General features: G+C 34.3%; 2 protein-coding genes across 3 annotated transcripts in view; one reads left to right on the top strand and one right to left on the bottom strand.

Moving 5' to 3' along the window:
* LOC149080272 (uncharacterized) overlaps window positions 1-16363 on the bottom strand; it is a 40391-nt gene extending 24028 nt beyond the window's left edge. Inside the window, exons 1-3 of one of the 2 annotated variants that reach the window (XM_089239398.1) lie at window positions 16167-16363; window positions 1549-1640; window positions 317-466 (exon numbers count right to left, since the gene is read on the bottom strand). In XM_089239398.1, the coding sequence (XP_089095524.1) occupies window positions 317-466; window positions 1549-1636 (238 nt within the window). In that variant the 5' untranslated portion in view covers window positions 1637-1640; window positions 16167-16363. The remainder of the gene's footprint in view (window positions 1-316; window positions 467-1548; window positions 1641-16166) is intronic. The other variant, XM_089239399.1, reaches the window with a different exon arrangement.
* The window catches only part of LOC149080273 (uncharacterized), a 57122-nt gene continuing 45322 nt past the window's right edge, over window positions 6932-18731 (top strand). The window contains exon 1 of the mRNA XM_089239396.1: window positions 6932-9499. Within this exon, the coding sequence (XP_089095522.1) occupies window positions 9469-9499 (31 nt within the window). The 5' untranslated portion in view covers window positions 6932-9468. The remainder of the gene's footprint in view (window positions 9500-18731) is intronic.

An 18731-nucleotide genomic window follows, 5' to 3' on the forward strand; every position in this document is an offset into this window, starting at 1 on the left:
CTCAGATTTTGTGTTTATAGTTAAATTTTTTGAACTCCTCCATTGATCATCAGTGAGCTATTCACTTTGATTTCATGTTGTGTGTGTGTGCTGCGTGCATAATATTTACCGTATTTATTCTATTAATAAACCTAGCATTTTACAGCTTTAAACAAAAAGTTACTTTTCAAATCTGTTTCCTGAATTGACTGAATAACTTTTACATTCACATTAAAAGATGAGTGCCAATAAATATAAAGAAATACGAGGAAAAATATAGGTTCGAATTTCAATAGATTTTTTCAAGGTAAGACAAAAAAAAAAATGCTTAACTCACAATAGCAGCACTGTGCAAGTCCGTTAGCACATACTCCTATACTGTGGCCACCTCGATCAGCGCAGTCCCGACTTGTCAAACAGCTTCCTTTGTCTCCGCTATCTCCAACACAAGCCGAATTTGTGGGTCGAACCAAATCAAATATGCTGCCTATAAAGAAAAAAGTAGATTTAATATGTATACATAGACGTTCTGAAATTTAAAAACTAAAATCATATTAAAAAATTATATCATACATCATTATTTGAGAATAATTAAAATATTGTAGTATTATTTCCCGTTTTTCATGATGAAATGCTGTGGTTTGATTAGTTCTATAACTTCACCAAGTAAGTGTAATTTGCTTATTGTTTATTGTGTGTGTACTTGCTTTTAATAATTTTAGAAAAAAATAATAACTACTTTTTAATTCTGCGTGTATTCTTTGATTATGATAGATTTCCCAAGTCCTATGCTGCAAAATCAATGCAAGCTTTATATTGTATGTCATGTTTGTCCATCCAAAAATTCAGTAGTTGATAACTACTAAGAACATAGAACATAGAAAAGCTGTTGAGAAATCAGTTTTCTGCAGGCATGACATTAAACGCCTGTTCGAAGTGATCGTGAACTTTATTTTCCCTTATTCAAATACTAGCTGCTACCCGCAGCTTCGCTCGCGTGAATTCGGTAATCCGAAAATTCTTCCTTGAAACCCCTTTAGGGAGTGAATTTTGAGAAATCCCTTCTTAGCGAGTCTGCATCATAAAATGAAGATACCGACCGAATTTCCAATTTATAGTTTCAGCTGTTTTCACTCGGCATGATTTCTCTGAACCTTTGAACCCCCTAATGACCCCCTTAGGGGTCGAATTTCAAAAAACCCTTTCTTAGTGGGTCTTTACTTTATAAAATAAAAGTATTGACCGAATTTCATATCCATAACTGCATATATATATATATATATATATATATATATATATATATATATATATATATATATGTAGATAGATATAGATGTGTGTGTGATGAGCTTAAGCATACTCTTTGTGGCAAATTCAAACTTATAGCAATCATAACGGTAGAATTATATTTTGCACAGGAGAATAGGAGCTTTTTTTCTATGAATTTAATAGTTTATATTTATTCTTTTCTGTTTACTTCACACGTAAGCTGCAGCTCTGTTGTTAGTTTGGGAACGGTAAAACCTCAATGTAAAATCGTTCTCCTCAACGAGAAAGAAAGTGTCTTACCAATACCTGGTCGTTGGCCGTGACAGTGTGATCCTAGGAACGCCAAAATCACAACAGTTAGAAGAATCCGTAGGCTGATCGCACCCATTTTTCTGTAACGAGGAGCACAAGATACATGAACATTGAAACAGTTACATATAGGTATAGTATATAGATTGCGTGGAATAGTTTTTCACATTGAGTTTTTTGTAGTTTTAATGCCATAAAATTGTAACATGATAGTCAATGATGATAACACAATCAGTATTAAAATTTTAAATTTCGTGCTTACATAACAAACAGCATAAGAGTTTCATTTTTGATTTCAGTTTTTCCAGCAATCAAATGAAACAATATAATTCCTTCAAAAATAAACAAATGCTCTTAATTGTTATTTCGAACAGAACAAAAAAATAAATTAAAACTCAAAATTAATTCTCACAAATGACACAAAAATGAAATTATTATCTCTATTACTTCACATTTCTAACTGTACTGTTACTGGTGCTTTCAAACCCCGTACATTATTTTTCATTTGAAAAACATTTTTTTAAGTAAACATATTTTTTTGATATTATGCTGAGGTGAACTCGGAAAGAAAAATCATCTTGTCTCCACCGGGACACGAACCCAGGCCCTTTTGCATACCAGGCAAGCATGCTATCGTTTAGAGACACGAACTTGCCTTCCTTATTTCAAGCGGTATGGCGTGAGGCGCTGAAGTAGAGGCAGTAGTAGCCTCTCTTTACTTCAGGAAATGGTCCCCAGGTGGGACGGTCGAGAAAGATATATAGACGGCTTTCTCTCAGACCAAAATATCAAGGAAACAGATATTTTCGGGATATTATGTTGAGGTGAACTCGAAAAGAAAAGTCATCTTGTAACTGCCGGGACAAAGGAGTCCGGCGGATAGTTGCATCCAGGGCTGTGTAATAAGGGCTGTCTCATGAGGGGCTGGCCAGCTAACGTTATGCGCGACGTCATTGCTCCAGCAAAACTGAGAGTGCACCCGGTTTGCTATCTTGTTAATTATAATAGTTTGCAATCGCTGTGCTGCCTATTTTATTGAATTCTTTGCAAAATTATCTTTTTGATTATTGTCATTAGTATTTGCATACCTATTGGCTTGCTTTGTCCCACCATTTAAACATTTACAATAAGAAATTTTTCATTTGCTTATGAGGGAACTTCCACTAAGAATATTTTTCTCTGATTCATTTTAGTTAAATCACGTACGTTGGTTAATTTTCATAGGGTTGATTGAAAGCCATCTGGAGACAATTTCAATTATCTTTCGAACTTTCAATAATTTTTAATCATCTCTTTTTAATTTCATTTGAATCAGGTGTAAGTTTCAGAAGTGTTAACTTCGTTATCACCAATGCAACTGCAACGTAAAAACACTAGAAGCAAATATAAAAAAAGAAATCCTAATATAAAATGTTTGAAAAGTTATTACTATTTTGAATACTTACATCAAAAGACATTGTTACTTACCAACTATTTCTTGGATTTAATCCATTTCCTAGTTTTTTTAATCTCTTTCTCCTCTAATGCACTTTTTATCCCTATTCAAACTTTTAATTCTGATAAAAGTCCTTATCCTTGAACAACTGTGTTTAGCTTTTGAGCATACATAAGGGAACTCCTTTCTTTCAACTCTTTTTTGTTGGTTGAATGTCTCATGCTCAAAGTTACTTTCGGAGCTATCAACCGTTCTTCTCCATTTTCTCCGACGGCACTCTTAATCCACCAAAGGATAAAGTATTTATCCATGAGTCTAATATCAGCGCACCTACAGTTTACTTGATCGAGACTCTTACATTTCGACACCCATATTTTGCGAGTCTCTGGATCTTTAGGAAAGTATGATACGTTGTCCTCCGAGTATAATTCTTGCATTTCGCAATTGTACAATAACTCATATTTGTTTATCACTCATTTTCACAAGAACCACAAGAACAAAACAAAAAAATTCTTTCTTCTTATTCTACTTTCTATAATGTGTTAGATGGAGGTTTAAATGCACTATCACGCGGAACCGTTTGTGACCGCAGAGCCACAGTTTCATATTTTCGTGTTATTTTTTCATTTAAACTCATCTTGAACTAAACTTCGTTCATGCGTTCAAGTTATAAATGAATATAAGGTTAAAACATTGTATTTTAAAAATAAAATGCAGTGTATTCTGAAATGTATTTTGCTAGCATTTTCATGTAGCTTTTTTGAGTCACGTTTAATTTTCTGAACTAATTTTTTCCTCGTAACGCATGTTTAACGGTGGTATTTTAAATAAATAAATATTTTTGTAATTCTCTTTTTTTATTTAACAAAATTCATTCCATAACTGTTTTTCAAAGACATTACAAATTTTTATTTGTTACACATATGCTAATTTAAATTATTCACATATGCTAATGCCATCATTACATATTTATATTTGCGTTTGCCAAGCCTCTGTACGATTCCGAAAACAATAGAAAACACTGGTTCACTCAAATAATCAAAAACAAAAATCAGCAACAAGGATTGCAAGCTTTGTCAAATATATACACGCCAACGAAAAAAAAAAATCTGTCCACCAGATTTATAAAATAATTTTTTAAGTTTTGCAAAAATAAGGGAAAAACAGAAATAGATAAAAACAACAAACACAAAACATATCCACATGACTGCCACTACTAATACATAACCATTACATGTACAAGATATAGCATGTACTAACGGGACCCGAAAAAGAATTTTTACGACATTCCCGTAACAATAATGTAAATGTGATAACACAAGTGTCCTCCATTCAGCTCTTCTAGCGGGGGTGCTAGGCGGGAGGACACGAATGGTTTCATAATAACCATTCATGTAGTTTATATTTTATATATATATTCATTTTTTCTTTATTAAATATAACAAGCCAGAGGGAGTCAACCTAAACAACAAGACCGAAGCTAATCCTTAGTTAAGGCTCTGTCCAGACAATCTCGCATTTAAACTAATCTCACATTGCTCACCAAAATAGGTTCACAGCAAGACGACTCGGCCTGGTAGTTATATACAGGGTGATTATAAAAAAACTATCCCGACATATGGGCCCCTAACTATCATACCATTCACAAAAACTGAATGAAATTTTGGCATAAGGTATTTTGATGTATGCGCTCAAGAATGATATGGAAAACAACAGTGTCACTCTAACAGTTACGGTTACAGTGAGAAAATTTCGAAAACATCAAGTGGCAACACCAAGTTTTTTGTATTGGAATGTCATCTCCATTGTGAAAAACCCTAAATAGCGTTCGAACGGCAACTGTAGCATGAAAATCACCGGCGGTAGATAGGCTAAAAGTGAGGACAACCAATAAGGACAGAGAAGCAGCATAAAATAAAGCATTTTATTGTGTTTCACAAATTTTCCTTGTGGAGGACTAATCAGGCTGGGATCTCAGCCGAAGAAACGGTGTGACGAATGAAACGAACATTAATGCTCTGGTGCACGGCAAAGTCCTTTTTACTTCTTCCTTGCCTAGCTCCGGGGATTTTCGTGCTACAGGTGCCATTCCAACGCTATTTAGTGTTTTGCAGTATGGAGATCGCATTGCAGTGCTATCCACCATCTGCCGCATGCAAAGTGTCATTGTGTGTGAAGGAGGTCATGTGGAAAATTTGTGAAACACAATAAAATGCTTTATTTTATGATGTTTCTCTGTCCTTATTGGTTGTCCTCACTTTTAGCCTATCTACCGCCGGTGATTTTCATGCTACAGTTGCCGTTCGAACGCTATTTAGGGTTTTTCACAATGGAGATCACATTCTAATACAAAAAACTTGGTATTGCCATTTGATATTTTCGAAATTTTCTCACTGTAACCGTAACTGTTAGAGTGACACTGTTGTTTTCCATATCATTCTTGAGCGCATACCTCAAAATACCTTATGCCAAAATTTCATTCAGTTTCTGTGAATGGTATGATAGTTAGGGGCCCATATGTCGGGATAGTTTTTTTATAATCACCCCGTATATGTATATGTGTATTTCTCTTTCCTCTATTCAAGTTCTTCATGCTTTTCATGTCCACAACACACGTGAGTATTCATATTCACGTTGCTCACCAAATAAGGTGCTAAGCGAGATGGCACGGGTGATCCCTAATTGTATATATTCCCCCACACACACAATATTTCTATTTTGTATATTTTCATCAAATCCACCGGAGCGAGTGAACTCTACCCAATAGAACTAATGCTGGCTTCTAGTCCACAAGTTAGCAAACCCATTTGATCACCAATAAGGTGTTAAGCGAGATGACTCGCTCCGATGGATATTTTATATTTCACAATAAAATTCTCATTTCGTATGTTTTTTTTTTGTATCCTGTGTATATAATATGACAAGTGTAAGATAACAGATGAGATGGCATGCCCCCCCCTCCAATTGCTTTTAAAATATACCTTCATCTTAATATGTGTACATTCATCCTAACGAAACCCTGAAACTTTTCTCCAACTCCCAACCCCATCTCGTCTGAAATCACCACAAAATTAGTAAATCGTGACAGTACCCAATCGTCCGGTCGTCCGGGAAAAATATGTTGTAAAAATTTTGTATGTTTTTTTTGATACAAAATGAAGTGTTCCGAACTCTGCCACGAAGCTGGACTGGAAGAGATCTCGGCAACGGGATAAGTCCAGTGGCAAAGTTCTGGCGTTCATTCATTCATCCTCTGTACGAATTACGACCGATTTAAAAGTGATTCACCAAAATATGAGAGCTAAACATTTTATTCATTACGCGCTGACCATGAGAAATGTTAAACAAGCAAGGCTTGTAGAAATCCAATCAAAGTTACAGTAAGAAATATTGCGTAAATTTGGCGTGAAAAGGTTCTTTCCACTTTTCATCCCGTCTGAGAAAAATATAAAGAATATTCATATGACGAGACGTGGCCACACAGTGTTATGTCAATTATTACACATCACAACGATGAACAATTGAGATGTGCATTGAAAGAAACAAGTTACTATTGACCTTGTTGACTATTGACCTCTTCGACTATTCACCTCGAGAATAAACTCGTTTACAGTGTTATAGAGTTTTATGATGATACCCGAGAAAAGTCATTAGTAAGCGCATATTCAATCCGATTTTTAAAAAAAACCCCTTCTTTTCATAAAGAATAATTTACTCAGTCTTAAGTGAAAGTTACAGTAAATTTAAATTTTACAGAACTCATTGAAATATAAAAGTGAATAATAACATTTAACATCACTTTTAGAATTAGGAATATGAATTTTCAAATCATTTAAACTATTTCATTCACTAATGATAATAATTCATGAATAAATCATTTAAAATTTAATCGTGAATGAAAACAATGAAGTATTCGGTTTCTTGGAGATACTGTATAAACAGTATATTCCGCATTTCTAAATAAATAAATATATACATATATAGAATCTTTTTTCTATCAACTGGAGTTTATCATATGTACTTCCTTTTATCAATTATCTATCCACGTACCTCATTCGAAAAAAAAACATGCTTTAGATCACCTTATAGGTTCTTTACCCTACACCACGATCATTCCGCGAATTTTTTATCACCAATCATTTCCTCAATTAGATTCTAAATTCTCGAAAGTTGATGATACTCTTGCCATTTTTATACTAGATGTACGTGAGTGGAAATGAAATGTATATAATATACACACAACTATATGTATTTATATATACTTCCCGAGTTCATCAAATGGGCATTAGCGCAGTCATCGCAATCCACTTAATGCGTTACCTTTCAAGTATTTGTTGTATGCTTCAGGCATTATTTCTCGACCATTTTCAGCTATATAGTTCCATTCCCTTCCCCTCCCCTATTAAATTTGGATGTTTCCATCACTGGCATTTCCATTCATGATACATTCAATATTTGAAATTACCAAGCATAGTGCAAGAAAAAGGAACGCTTTAAGGACATAATTTAGGAATGATTTTTTTAAAATCATGTTCTGGTACCATTCTCATGCTCCAAAAAAATTATGCGATCCTCACATATTACTTTTGTCTAGTGGTCCATTGCATATATATATAAATTCATGTTGGCAATAACGTAGAAATTTTTTTGAGTGATCACAATGTAATATTTTGAATGCAAATTGCATAGATCATAGTTTCCCAAACTTTTTATTCCGTCGCCCCCTTGTTCAGAAATTTTTTTCTCTCATCCTTCCCCAACTCAAGTGAACCCATAGGATTCTATGTTAAATGGTAGTTTCTATCGTCCCCCTGGACCATTCCATCGCCCACAGGGGGCCATATTGCCCACTTTGGGAAACACTAGCATGGATTGATTTTGCGATTTAAAATTATTTTAATTTCCCATGAATCAGCTAAAAAAATGACAATTTGAGTAATCATATCCAAAGCAATGTAATTACTGCATACGTGCTTCTTAAAATATAATATCTTAAATCTTTAAATATGAAATACCTTAATATCAAATTACATTCTTTGCACACACACACACACACACCACAGCATGCATAAAAGATTTTTAATTTCTTCAAAAGCAGCCATAATAAATGTGTATTATTTTAATGTGGAAGTGACGTTGTGTTATTAAAATAACTTCATAGTTTTCTATTTTGAATAAAAATAAGTACGTGGGGGAAACTGTTGTACCTTGAACATAGTAAATAAACTCTTTGAAACACTCGAAATATTTTTAATAGTATTGCATTTTATCTGATGTTTTAGGAGTACAAGAGGTTAGATATATACGTAGTGTTACAACTGAACGTTGTTTCAGATCTTTGCTTTTGACCTTGGCAAAGACCTCTCAAGTAGGCACATTTTAGAAACAAAATTATGCGCTTGTTTTTGCCGTGTTTCTTCTCAACATTGCAAGCTTTAGTGAACTATACTTAGTAATTATAATCTATGCTGTCACCTAATAAATCATACAAATTGCTCTAAATTTTGAAATTGCCCAAGTGTACCTAGGGATTTTAACTTTTACTAATTAACTAATTCTTCTCTCGCTTTTTAAAAATGTGTCCTATAGAGAGAGACTGGAGCACACGTGAATCAACACTCACTCGAACAGCACCGACTCTTCCTTGATCTAGCATTGAGCCCACGAATTTACTATCAGAATCCCATTCTGCCGAAGTAACACATGGTACCATAATTTTTTCATTGGCACAGCCCGCATATGGAACACATTACCCGGTGAGATTATAACGAAGCCTACAATCCATCAGTTCAAGGCTGCCTTAAAAAACCATGATCTGTCTCCATACCTTCGATGCTATGCTTTGCTTTTTAATTAATTTTATTTTTTTTGTGAAGAATTTTTTCATTGTTTTTATCATTCCTGAGCCAGCTACAGTTATGTCGTTGTGGTTTTAACTTATCAATTGCAGTCCTTTATGTAATTTTATACAGGGTGATTCAGAAAAGATGGAAAAACTTGAAGAGTTGATAGTACATACCAATGCAAACAATTGTCATCAAAAAATGCATGGTCTAACATGAAACGCAAACGCGCTAGCACATTTCGAAACGGCCACCCCGCAAACGTTAAATCGGCATTCCTGTTGAAATTTATCGGCAGGAAAAAGAACACTATGCATGCAAATGTAACCTGGGGAAGAAGAAGAAAACTTATGCAAATCTGCGTCACAGTCAATAAAAGGCGCGGATGCCAGCCCTGTGAAGTTATTCCAGCGTGCAACTGTTCTAACAGTTGTAACGTACGGGATAATGGCACACTTTAGCAATACTGAATCCGTGCCTTTTATTCACTGTGAAGCAGATTTGCATAGGTTTCTTCTTCTTCACCAGGTTATATTTGATTGCATGGTGTTCTTTTTCTCCCAATAAATTTCGACAGGAATACCGTTTTAACGTTTGCAGAGTGGCCGTTTGAAATGCGATAGATGTTAGACCATGCATTCTTTGATGACAATCGTTTACATTGGTATGTACTATCTTAAAGTTTTCTCATCTTTTCTGAATCCCCCTGTATACACCTCTTTTAATAGTTGTAGAATATTTTTTATTTTATTTTTTTACTGCTTGCTTATTTTTTTATATTTTATTTTACTTGTTTGTTGATCTTATTCGTTTGTCTGTTTATTTGGATTTTTTTTTTGTGCGTGTCTTTCTTCCCCTCTTTGTGATGTAAGTGCAGGCCTTCATATATAGGTAATGTAAATAAATGAATAAATATTTTATATTTTCATTCTATCTTCCTCTCTTATGAGAACTTCAGCTATATCCATTTCTTCTCTTCTATCTACATTTAGTTATTTCTTCGTGGAATTTGTTGGAAAAGTTCACAATGTGGGCTGCGTCCAACAAAAACTTTTGCCAATAAAATTTGAAATTAATTTCTAAGAAATATAAATGAGAATATATTTTATTATTCATCAGTGCCAAATATGGCAAGTCATATAAATCATGGATGTTGCATCTCTTATGCAATCACCCAGGATCAGAGGAGCTGTCACAACTAAAAAACGTAAAAACATTCTATTATCCTTTTTACGATTATAATGTAGAATAATTATGGATTTCATTTTATGTTTAAATACGTTCCTACCTCCATTATAGTTACTTTCATGTATATATATACACTGAAGAGCCAAAAAAACTGGTACACCTACCTAATATCGTGTAGGGCCCCGCCCTATATAAGAATGTAATTTTTCTCTCAATATTTTAATTTTCTACAAAAATATTTTTAACTTTTGATCTTCTTGGGAAGAGAGCATGGGCCCATACCTACCAGATTTTGCCTTTTGTAAAAATTCAGGCCAGGAACCCACAATTGCACAGTGATAATTGGCTAAAAATATGATTTTCTAAGGTTTTCCAACTTTGAGTTGGCTTTTCTTTTGAAAAAAGCTGTAGTTGCCACGATGATTACACAGACCTACAACACCTACCTACTACAAATCCACGCATAACCAATTTGGAGGATAGATGCAGGGCCATAACTGTGGGGGGGGGGGGGGCAGGTGGGTTTGGTGCCTTGGGCTCTGGACTAGAGGGGGAGCCGAATTCACCTTTTATAACTGCTTCTTCTACATTACAAGGGGAGCCAAAATGCATGCTTGCCCCATTTGAGAAAGTATCTAGTTGCAGCCCGGGATAGATGGCACCATCTACTGAACATAAAACTTGTTGGGCACACACACAAGCACACTATTAAGTATCACCAATACAAATCTGACATAGTTCCCATATTCAGGTGTGAAAATATGTGGCAATTAAATGGTGGCAGAACAGAGTGGTGAACCATCGGGGAGGGAAAAGAAAATCGTTCCACCAGGAAATCACTTCGCAAGGATTTATATGAATAAAGGAATCAGAAGATAAGCGTCAGAATCTCATTTGCTTTAAATTCAGTCACAAAATATTGTTGAAATAGCTAAGGTTTTTTATAACGAAAGGGAGAATCAATCACAAGGGAATTTATGAATTGATTTATTAATAAATATATATACACTGAAGAGCCAAAAAAACTGGTACACCTACCTAATATCGTGTAGGGCCCCCGCGAGCACGCAGAAGTGCCGCAACACGACGTGGCATGGACTCGACTAATGTCTGAAGTAGTGCAGGAGGTAATTGACACCATGAATCCTGCAGGGCTGTCCATAAATCCGTAGGAGTAAGAGGGGGTGGAGATCTCTTCTGAACAGCACGTTGCAAGGCATCCCAGATATGTTCAATAATGTTCATGTCTGGGGATTTCGGCGGCCAGCGGAAGTGTGTAAAGTCAGAAGAGTGTTCCTGGAGCCACTTTGTAGCAATTCTGGACGTGTGGGGTATCGCATTGTCCGGCTGAAATTGTCCAAGTCCGTCGGAATGCAGAATGGACATGAATGGGTGCAGGTGATCAGACAGGATGCTTACGTACCTGTCACCTGTCAGAGTCGTATCTAGACGTATCAGGGGTCCCATATCACGCCAACTGCATACGCCCCATACCATCACAGAGCGTCCACCAGCTTGAACAGTCCCCTGTTGACATGTAGGGTCCATGGATTCATGAGGTTGTCTCCATACCCGTACACGTCCATCAGCTCGAAGCAATTGGAACCGAGACTCGTCAGACCAGGCAACGTGTTTCCAGTCCTCAACAGTCCAATGTCGGTGTTGTCGGGCCCAGGCGAGGCGTAAAGCTTTGTGTCGTTCAGCCACACTCCGAAAGCCTATATCGATGATGTTTCGTTGAATGGTTCGTACGCTGACACTTGTTGATGGCCCAGCATTGAAATCTGCAGCAATTTGCGGAAGGGTTGCACGTCTGTCACGTTTAATGATTCTCGTCAGTCGTCGTTGGTCCCGTTCTTGCATGATCTTTTTCCGGCCGCAGCGATGTCGTAGATTTAATTTTTTACCGGATTCCCGATATTCACGGTACACTCGTGAAATGGTCGTACGTGAAAATCCAAATTTCATCGCTACCTCGGAGATGCGATGTCCCATCTCTCGTGCGCCGACTATAACACCACGTTCAAACTCACTTAAATCTCGATAACCTGCCATTGTAGCAGCAGTAACCGATCTAACAACTATGCCAGACACTTGTTGTGTTATATAGGCGTTGCCGACCGCAGCGCCGTACTCTGATTGGTTGCATATCTCTTTATTTGCATACGCATGCCTGTACCAGTTTTTTTGGCTCTTCAGTTTGTATGTGTATGTGTATAGGCCTATATATATATAGTACATTCCGGTAAAATATGGAATAGTGTCGGGTAATTTGGAATACCAAGTTTCCTCTGCCTTCAGGTATTGCCCCCAAGTAGAACATTGATAAAAATAAACAACTTCAAAATTCCCCATGATGCTATAGAGCAGGCATCTTCAACCTGTTGCATGCGAGCACCCAGAATACTCGATGTTCGTGTCCGATTTCATGTTCGCGAGCACGTGATCAACGCCCCAAGTAAACACCTTGTACAAATTGCATTGAAAAATTGAAATCAGATGGGTAGTAAGGGTAAGATCAAACTTGCAGTATGGGTGCTCTTCTTTTTATGATGAGTGCAGGCAGTGCTCGTGACTAGAAAAAGGTTGAAGACCTCTGCTATAGAGTCAGCGTCGCTGGGTTGCCATCATTATCACGGTTGCTATAGGAGAATATTTGTTTTCACGCTTCCAGAAATTTACTTAGGCAAGTTTTCATAAGTGTTAATTAATTATTGGAGATGTGCTACAATAATTTGAAACTAAGCACAATGTGCATCCCAAGTGTTGCATTTTTTTGTATTTTGCTCATTTTCTCTCCAGTTAGATGGGACGCTATTTGTTCACAGATAGTGTATAAGATGGAAGAGGAAAGGTCTAGAGAAATAATGTGTGTCCTGTTCTCTGTGGGTCTACCTTGACAGTTTTGGGTCAGAATAGGAAGATTGCATTTGGGACTCTTGTAAATAGACTATGGAACCATCGCATCATCAACTACAAAAACAAACGATGAAATTTATATTTTTCATTGTCATAGATAAGATTAAATCAATAAGATTTAAATCTTATTTTTAATCAATTCGAATTAGTTTTCTTAATTTGGAACCCCCTATTCCATGTTACCCAACCATTCCATGTTACTTCACCGAAATGATTTTTTTTATGCTTTTCTCTTAGTTATAATATTTGTTTTTAAATACGATAGACTTGTCAGTGCAAAGACAAGAAACCAAATTTTATATAAATACAGATTTCAGGTTTCGACCATGTTTCCAGTTGGAAAAATCGAAAAAAAATAAAAGTGGTATTACATATTACCCGAATGTACTATAATAATAATAATTTGCGTCTTTATTTAAATATTTTAAATTTCAATATAAGATGTATGTGTTATATTTTAAAATAATGTATTACATAAAAATATACGAATTATATATGTTTTTAGTAATATTTGCACTTTTTCTTTGTAATTTTGCCCTGTTTTAAGGTACAAAACCAATTGTACCTTGGAATATTTTAGCATCTTCTATAAATTCATATTTCATGATTACAGTAAGAAAGAAAAGTAATCTAAGCTGCATATAAGGTTTCATATAATATACATATACTGAAAATGAATTTAGTGAAATTTAACGGTAAAACTGACTAAAAAAAGTTTGAAAAATATTGTTCCAAGGTAGTCTCTCCTACATGAAATATTGACTTTTTTTGTAGTCAAATGATAGTACTACAATGCCGACCATTCAAAAGCAACTTCTATTTCTGATCCTATGTTTAAATAACTAGGTGATGTGAGTTTTAGATTATTTTTTTGTGGGGGAGGGGTTATCAATTGATTACACACGTAGAAAAAACGACAAAGTAATTCAATTAAGTTCGTGTCATTTCATCATCGCTCTGTATGATGCTCTTTGTTTTTGTTTTTATAATTTTTATTATGCGTAACAGGGTGAACATCCTTGATCATCCAACGAATAAAAGAAAAAAAAAGGTTTTTTTTTAACAACCGCAGAAGAGGGGTTACATATATACTTCGAAATTATCTCTAGTTTCGCTCTAAAGTAACGCCAGCTTGTGTAATGGAAGCCAGCTAGATCAAAGTACCGTATTTCATTGATTCTTAGTTGGAAATCAGTTGTATTGTCATTTGTGTGTGTTTGTTGGTTTTTTACGTTAAAGAAAAAATGTTTTTGATAATTGTGGATATTTTCATTGACACACATATACGCATAACACATACATCAAAATAACAATTATATATGTTACAGTAAATATCTTAAATCCGGTAATTATGCATAATCACCGACCCTTTTGGTAAGTTTGATACATTTTGTGAATTTATCACATTTACCTGAGATTAAGCAAAGTCTACAGCTCGCATTAATAAATATGATAAATCGTTAATTAATTACTTACATTTACCTCCTCCTTCTTACCATATCATGACCCGCCACTTTGTCTCAAGGAAGAGATATAAGCAGGTGGACGAAGAAGACCTGGGCCATGATGGAAAAACTTACATTTACCAGATATTATGTGTTCAAACTTCAGTCTAGTACGATAAATTTTAACGGTGATATATCGGATTTGTTTGCACATGTTGGTACATGTGAAGAAAGTCAGCATTACAAGATTGATAATTTCTTTTTGCTTGTAACTTTACACTTATTTAAATTCAATTTAATTTATATGGCAAATTACGTGTAGTGCACCCATCACGTACGGGACAAACTGATAAAATTTATCAGTTTGTCAGTTTTCAACCATTTAATGGTCGAATTTAAATAATATTTCTCCATGATTTTTCCATATTTATCAAACTTACCAACCTCATTTGGGAATTATTCATAATTGCCGATAAAAGTGAAAAATGTAGTGAAATTTATCAAACTTACCGAGACGATTGGTGATTATGTACAATAACCGGCGATTATGCGTAATCACCGATATATCACATTTAAAGCAACATATACACATACAATCAAAAAGTACACGCAATAACACCGCACGATATATACACATACGTATACAACGGAAACACGCACTGTGTGACCACAAGGAACTATTTCCCATGTAGCTGGTTAATCAAAAACTTATGTTTATGAATTTACGCCCAATTAAGTATGTTGATATTGTATGATTTTGTTTCAAGTGTACTGTAATGAAAGCGAAAAAAATTGTTTGCGTCAGTGTTTCCCAAAGGGGAATGGACCAGGGGATGGTTTGGTAAAAGCTACAGATACAATATGGAATCCTATAGGTTGGCTAAACAGTGTAGGGAAGGGGATGTAAACTTTTTTCTGCTGGGGGGGTGGGTGGTGAGACTTACAAATATGGAATATTTATTTACGTACATAAGTGAATTATTCCCTTTTCTGTTTATAGTTGAAGTGTGAAGTACCGACATTTCAGCTCTCATCTTCATCATCATACATAGTTTCTCTATAAATTGAGCAATCTCACTATTCACAGTTACTTTAAGTAAATTAAACACATAACCACACTGTTTTAGGGTTTTAATGTTCGACAAACCTTTCAGCTTAAATTAAAAAAAAAATGTGTAAATGCTTTCAACTATATATATAACACGACATCAGTTGCAACTATAGACAGCAAATATTGCATGTCATAGACATGCAATACTGTTAAGTTACCAAAGAAATTTATGAGAAAAATTTCTTTCCTTCAATTAAAAATAAGTTTGGTATATTTAAAATTAAATTTTTCATATGTCTCGATTGAGTTTAAATTCCTCAAGCATTATTTGTATCAATATAATAATCATCAGGTAGAGACAAAGTGAATGTCAGTGAGAGTTTATGTATTTTATGATGAAGTTGAAAGCTATGAATTTTTTAGAGGTCTTATCTATATATATTCTGAGAGAAATACTTTTCATTTAACCATTCAGATCAAATAATTTTTTTTTCAACTTAAGGTATGTTATGTAAATAAAGAATTAATTGAAGGAAATTGAGAGAGTACATTCGGTTAACTGATATAGTGACAAGTAAATAGCCTACATAAAACAAACGTACAAATATTACAATAACCTGATTTATTTGATCAATTAATTTTCATGCTTAGAATAGAGTTTATTTAATGCTAAAAAGTTTTCCAGTAATAACAGCAATGCAAATCAGTGTTGAAAGGAATATACTCACTCTTTGATGATCACAATTAGTCCAGCTGACCTTCGCACTGAGCTGCAACTGATTCTTCGAAGACAAACGACGAGAATTCGCCCAAGCTGCAGGTAGCTCTAACACTTATATACATTCGGGAAGATCTTGGCCCGATTCAACTTCCAAAGATAATTTTCTGATTCCGCAGCTTCCTTCATGTTAGTTTTGCTCCTCCTCGAACTCGTGACGCAGCCTCTTTCTTGACTTCGGGGAACATCCGCAAAATGACCTGGTTTCCACCTTCGAACAGAATGCGGTTGTGAAAAAACAATTCTTTAAACAGAAAAATAAAATAAAACCGAGCATTACTTTTGTTTGCCTGACAATTTTATTTTCTATGAAGTTAATAATTTTAAATGTTGTTAGAAAATTTTAGAAAAATTGTCAAAAAATGTTATTTCAATATTTATTAAAAATTCTTTTTGAAGAATGAAATTTTTCTGGTTCGGGCATTTTTATGACTCGGTCGTTCCAATGTTTTCACCTTCAATAATGGGATAGATAATTATTCAAAACGCCAAGTACATCAATATTTAAAGAAGTTTATGAAAACATATTCTAATTTCAAGGTCAAGTTTTGTAAAAATTATTCATTTCCCAATGCCATATTGATAATTTTTCATTTTAATTTATAAAAGCTGATACTTTTTTGTTTGGGTTAGTTTTTGCTATAGATGGTGAAAAATAGTCATGATCATAACATCATGCTTTCCTAAAAAAAATCAATAAAAAAATTAGATTAAAAAAGATTATTATTTTTCATTTTCAACTATTTGTGTGTGTAATGTTTCATGATTTTTTTCCCTAACTGTTCAATAACCGATAAGAAGTGGACTTTTTTGTCGCGAATCAATCACAAGAAAACAAATACTACAAAATTTGTGTGCAATAAAGAAAATGAATACTCATATTTAAATATTCAAAAAGTCACACCACATGATTATCACAAACATAAGTGTAGCAGAAGCGCTATCTGTTTCTACATGAGTAAAATATCACCTTGAATTTTCAACAACAAAAAAATGGGAAAGAAAATAATGTTAAATAGAGGAATTTTCTATGTCTCAATTTGAAATAACGACTTTCATTTCTATACAAAGGGGAACGCAATTAAAAGAGTTAATATATCAATTCAGTTACCTACAACTCTTGTTTCCAATGATTCTGTTCGCTCTCAAAAAATCAATTGAAATAGGTTTACATTTCAAAGGTTTTCATGATGGAATTGCATTTCTCAAGTAAAATTCAGTCTCAGAGGAAGGAAAAGATTGCTAACTATGATAGATTAATTTTATAATGTTGGTTTTCGTAATACTGTGTTTGTGAAAATGTTTTTTTTTTTTCGTTTTCCTTTATACCATCAGTGAGTAGTTTTTTTGACTCATACGATCCTCGTAGAGATTAAGACGAGCAATTGAAATGAGTACTACGACATTTGACACTCAACAAGTTGAAAGTTTTGAAATGTAAATTTCCTTTCTCACAGAATATAAGAACTTAAGTTATTCAAAGTTGAATTGTTTCATTCTAGAAACATAATTTTATTTACAGTAAAAACAAAACTTGAGATGAGAGAGCTACTTTATCATAACAGTGCCATACGGACAATACCGATGATTGATAATTAGTTGCGGTTTCATGAGTTATCATCAATTTTGCAACCATGTATTTTGTCTAAAAAGTGCGAGTGGGTTCTTATGAAATAAATGTATCTTAAGGCAAAAGTTTCAAATTTACTTTAACTATCAAGTTTATAAGCTCTTAAATTTGGACTATGCTTCAAAAAATGACAGTTCTTAATGTCTATAGGTAAAGATAATGTGAAAGTAGCAAAATTCAAAATTTATTTAGATGATTAAAAACTGAAAGTAATAAGAAGGAATGCTGGATGTAATGTGTAGTGCAGTACTAAGCTACTAAAAATATATATACATTTAGAAACAGATACACATCAACTCTCTTCATCACTTCTAACCAATATGCTTCAATTGGTAGATAGAAAAATAATAAAAACTCCATCACAAAAGTTTTGAAATTAGAGAGAAGTAACTTTATTTGATGTTACTTAAAGTCATACAGTGATACCTCAGCTAACGAGCACCTCAGTTTAAGTCTTTCTGCTAACGATGATTTTTTTCGATGTTTTTCGGTCTCGGCTAACAAATACCGATTCAGCTAACGAACATTTTAGTTGATATGGATCCATGTGCTAATAACAAAACAGCCGTGCAGTGAGCTAAATTTTCGTGCAAATCAAAATGAATCTAATGAGTAACTGTCGATTTTCGATATAAACTTACAGAAAATCGCGTTTCAGCTAGCGAATGCGATTTCGGTACTTATTATCTTCGTTAGCCGAAGTATCACTGCATTCGTTAAGTGAAAGAATGTCAGTTTCTAGCCCCTTGCCTGTGTCGTCCGAACTTGAGCAACACAAATATACAATATTTGGGTACTAGAAAAAATTGTGTTTCTTTTCATGATACCAAAAATTAGTGATGCATTAATTTTTCACATTATGTCAAAATGTAATTATGAAGTGGT

The sequence above is a fragment of the Pholcus phalangioides genome, unplaced genomic scaffold (assembly GCF_987345545.1).
Source record: "Pholcus phalangioides strain wild (caught in Gottingen) unplaced genomic scaffold, Ppha-v1.0 ptg000011l_1, whole genome shotgun sequence".
Taxonomy (NCBI): Eukaryota; Metazoa; Arthropoda; class Arachnida; order Araneae; family Pholcidae; genus Pholcus; species Pholcus phalangioides.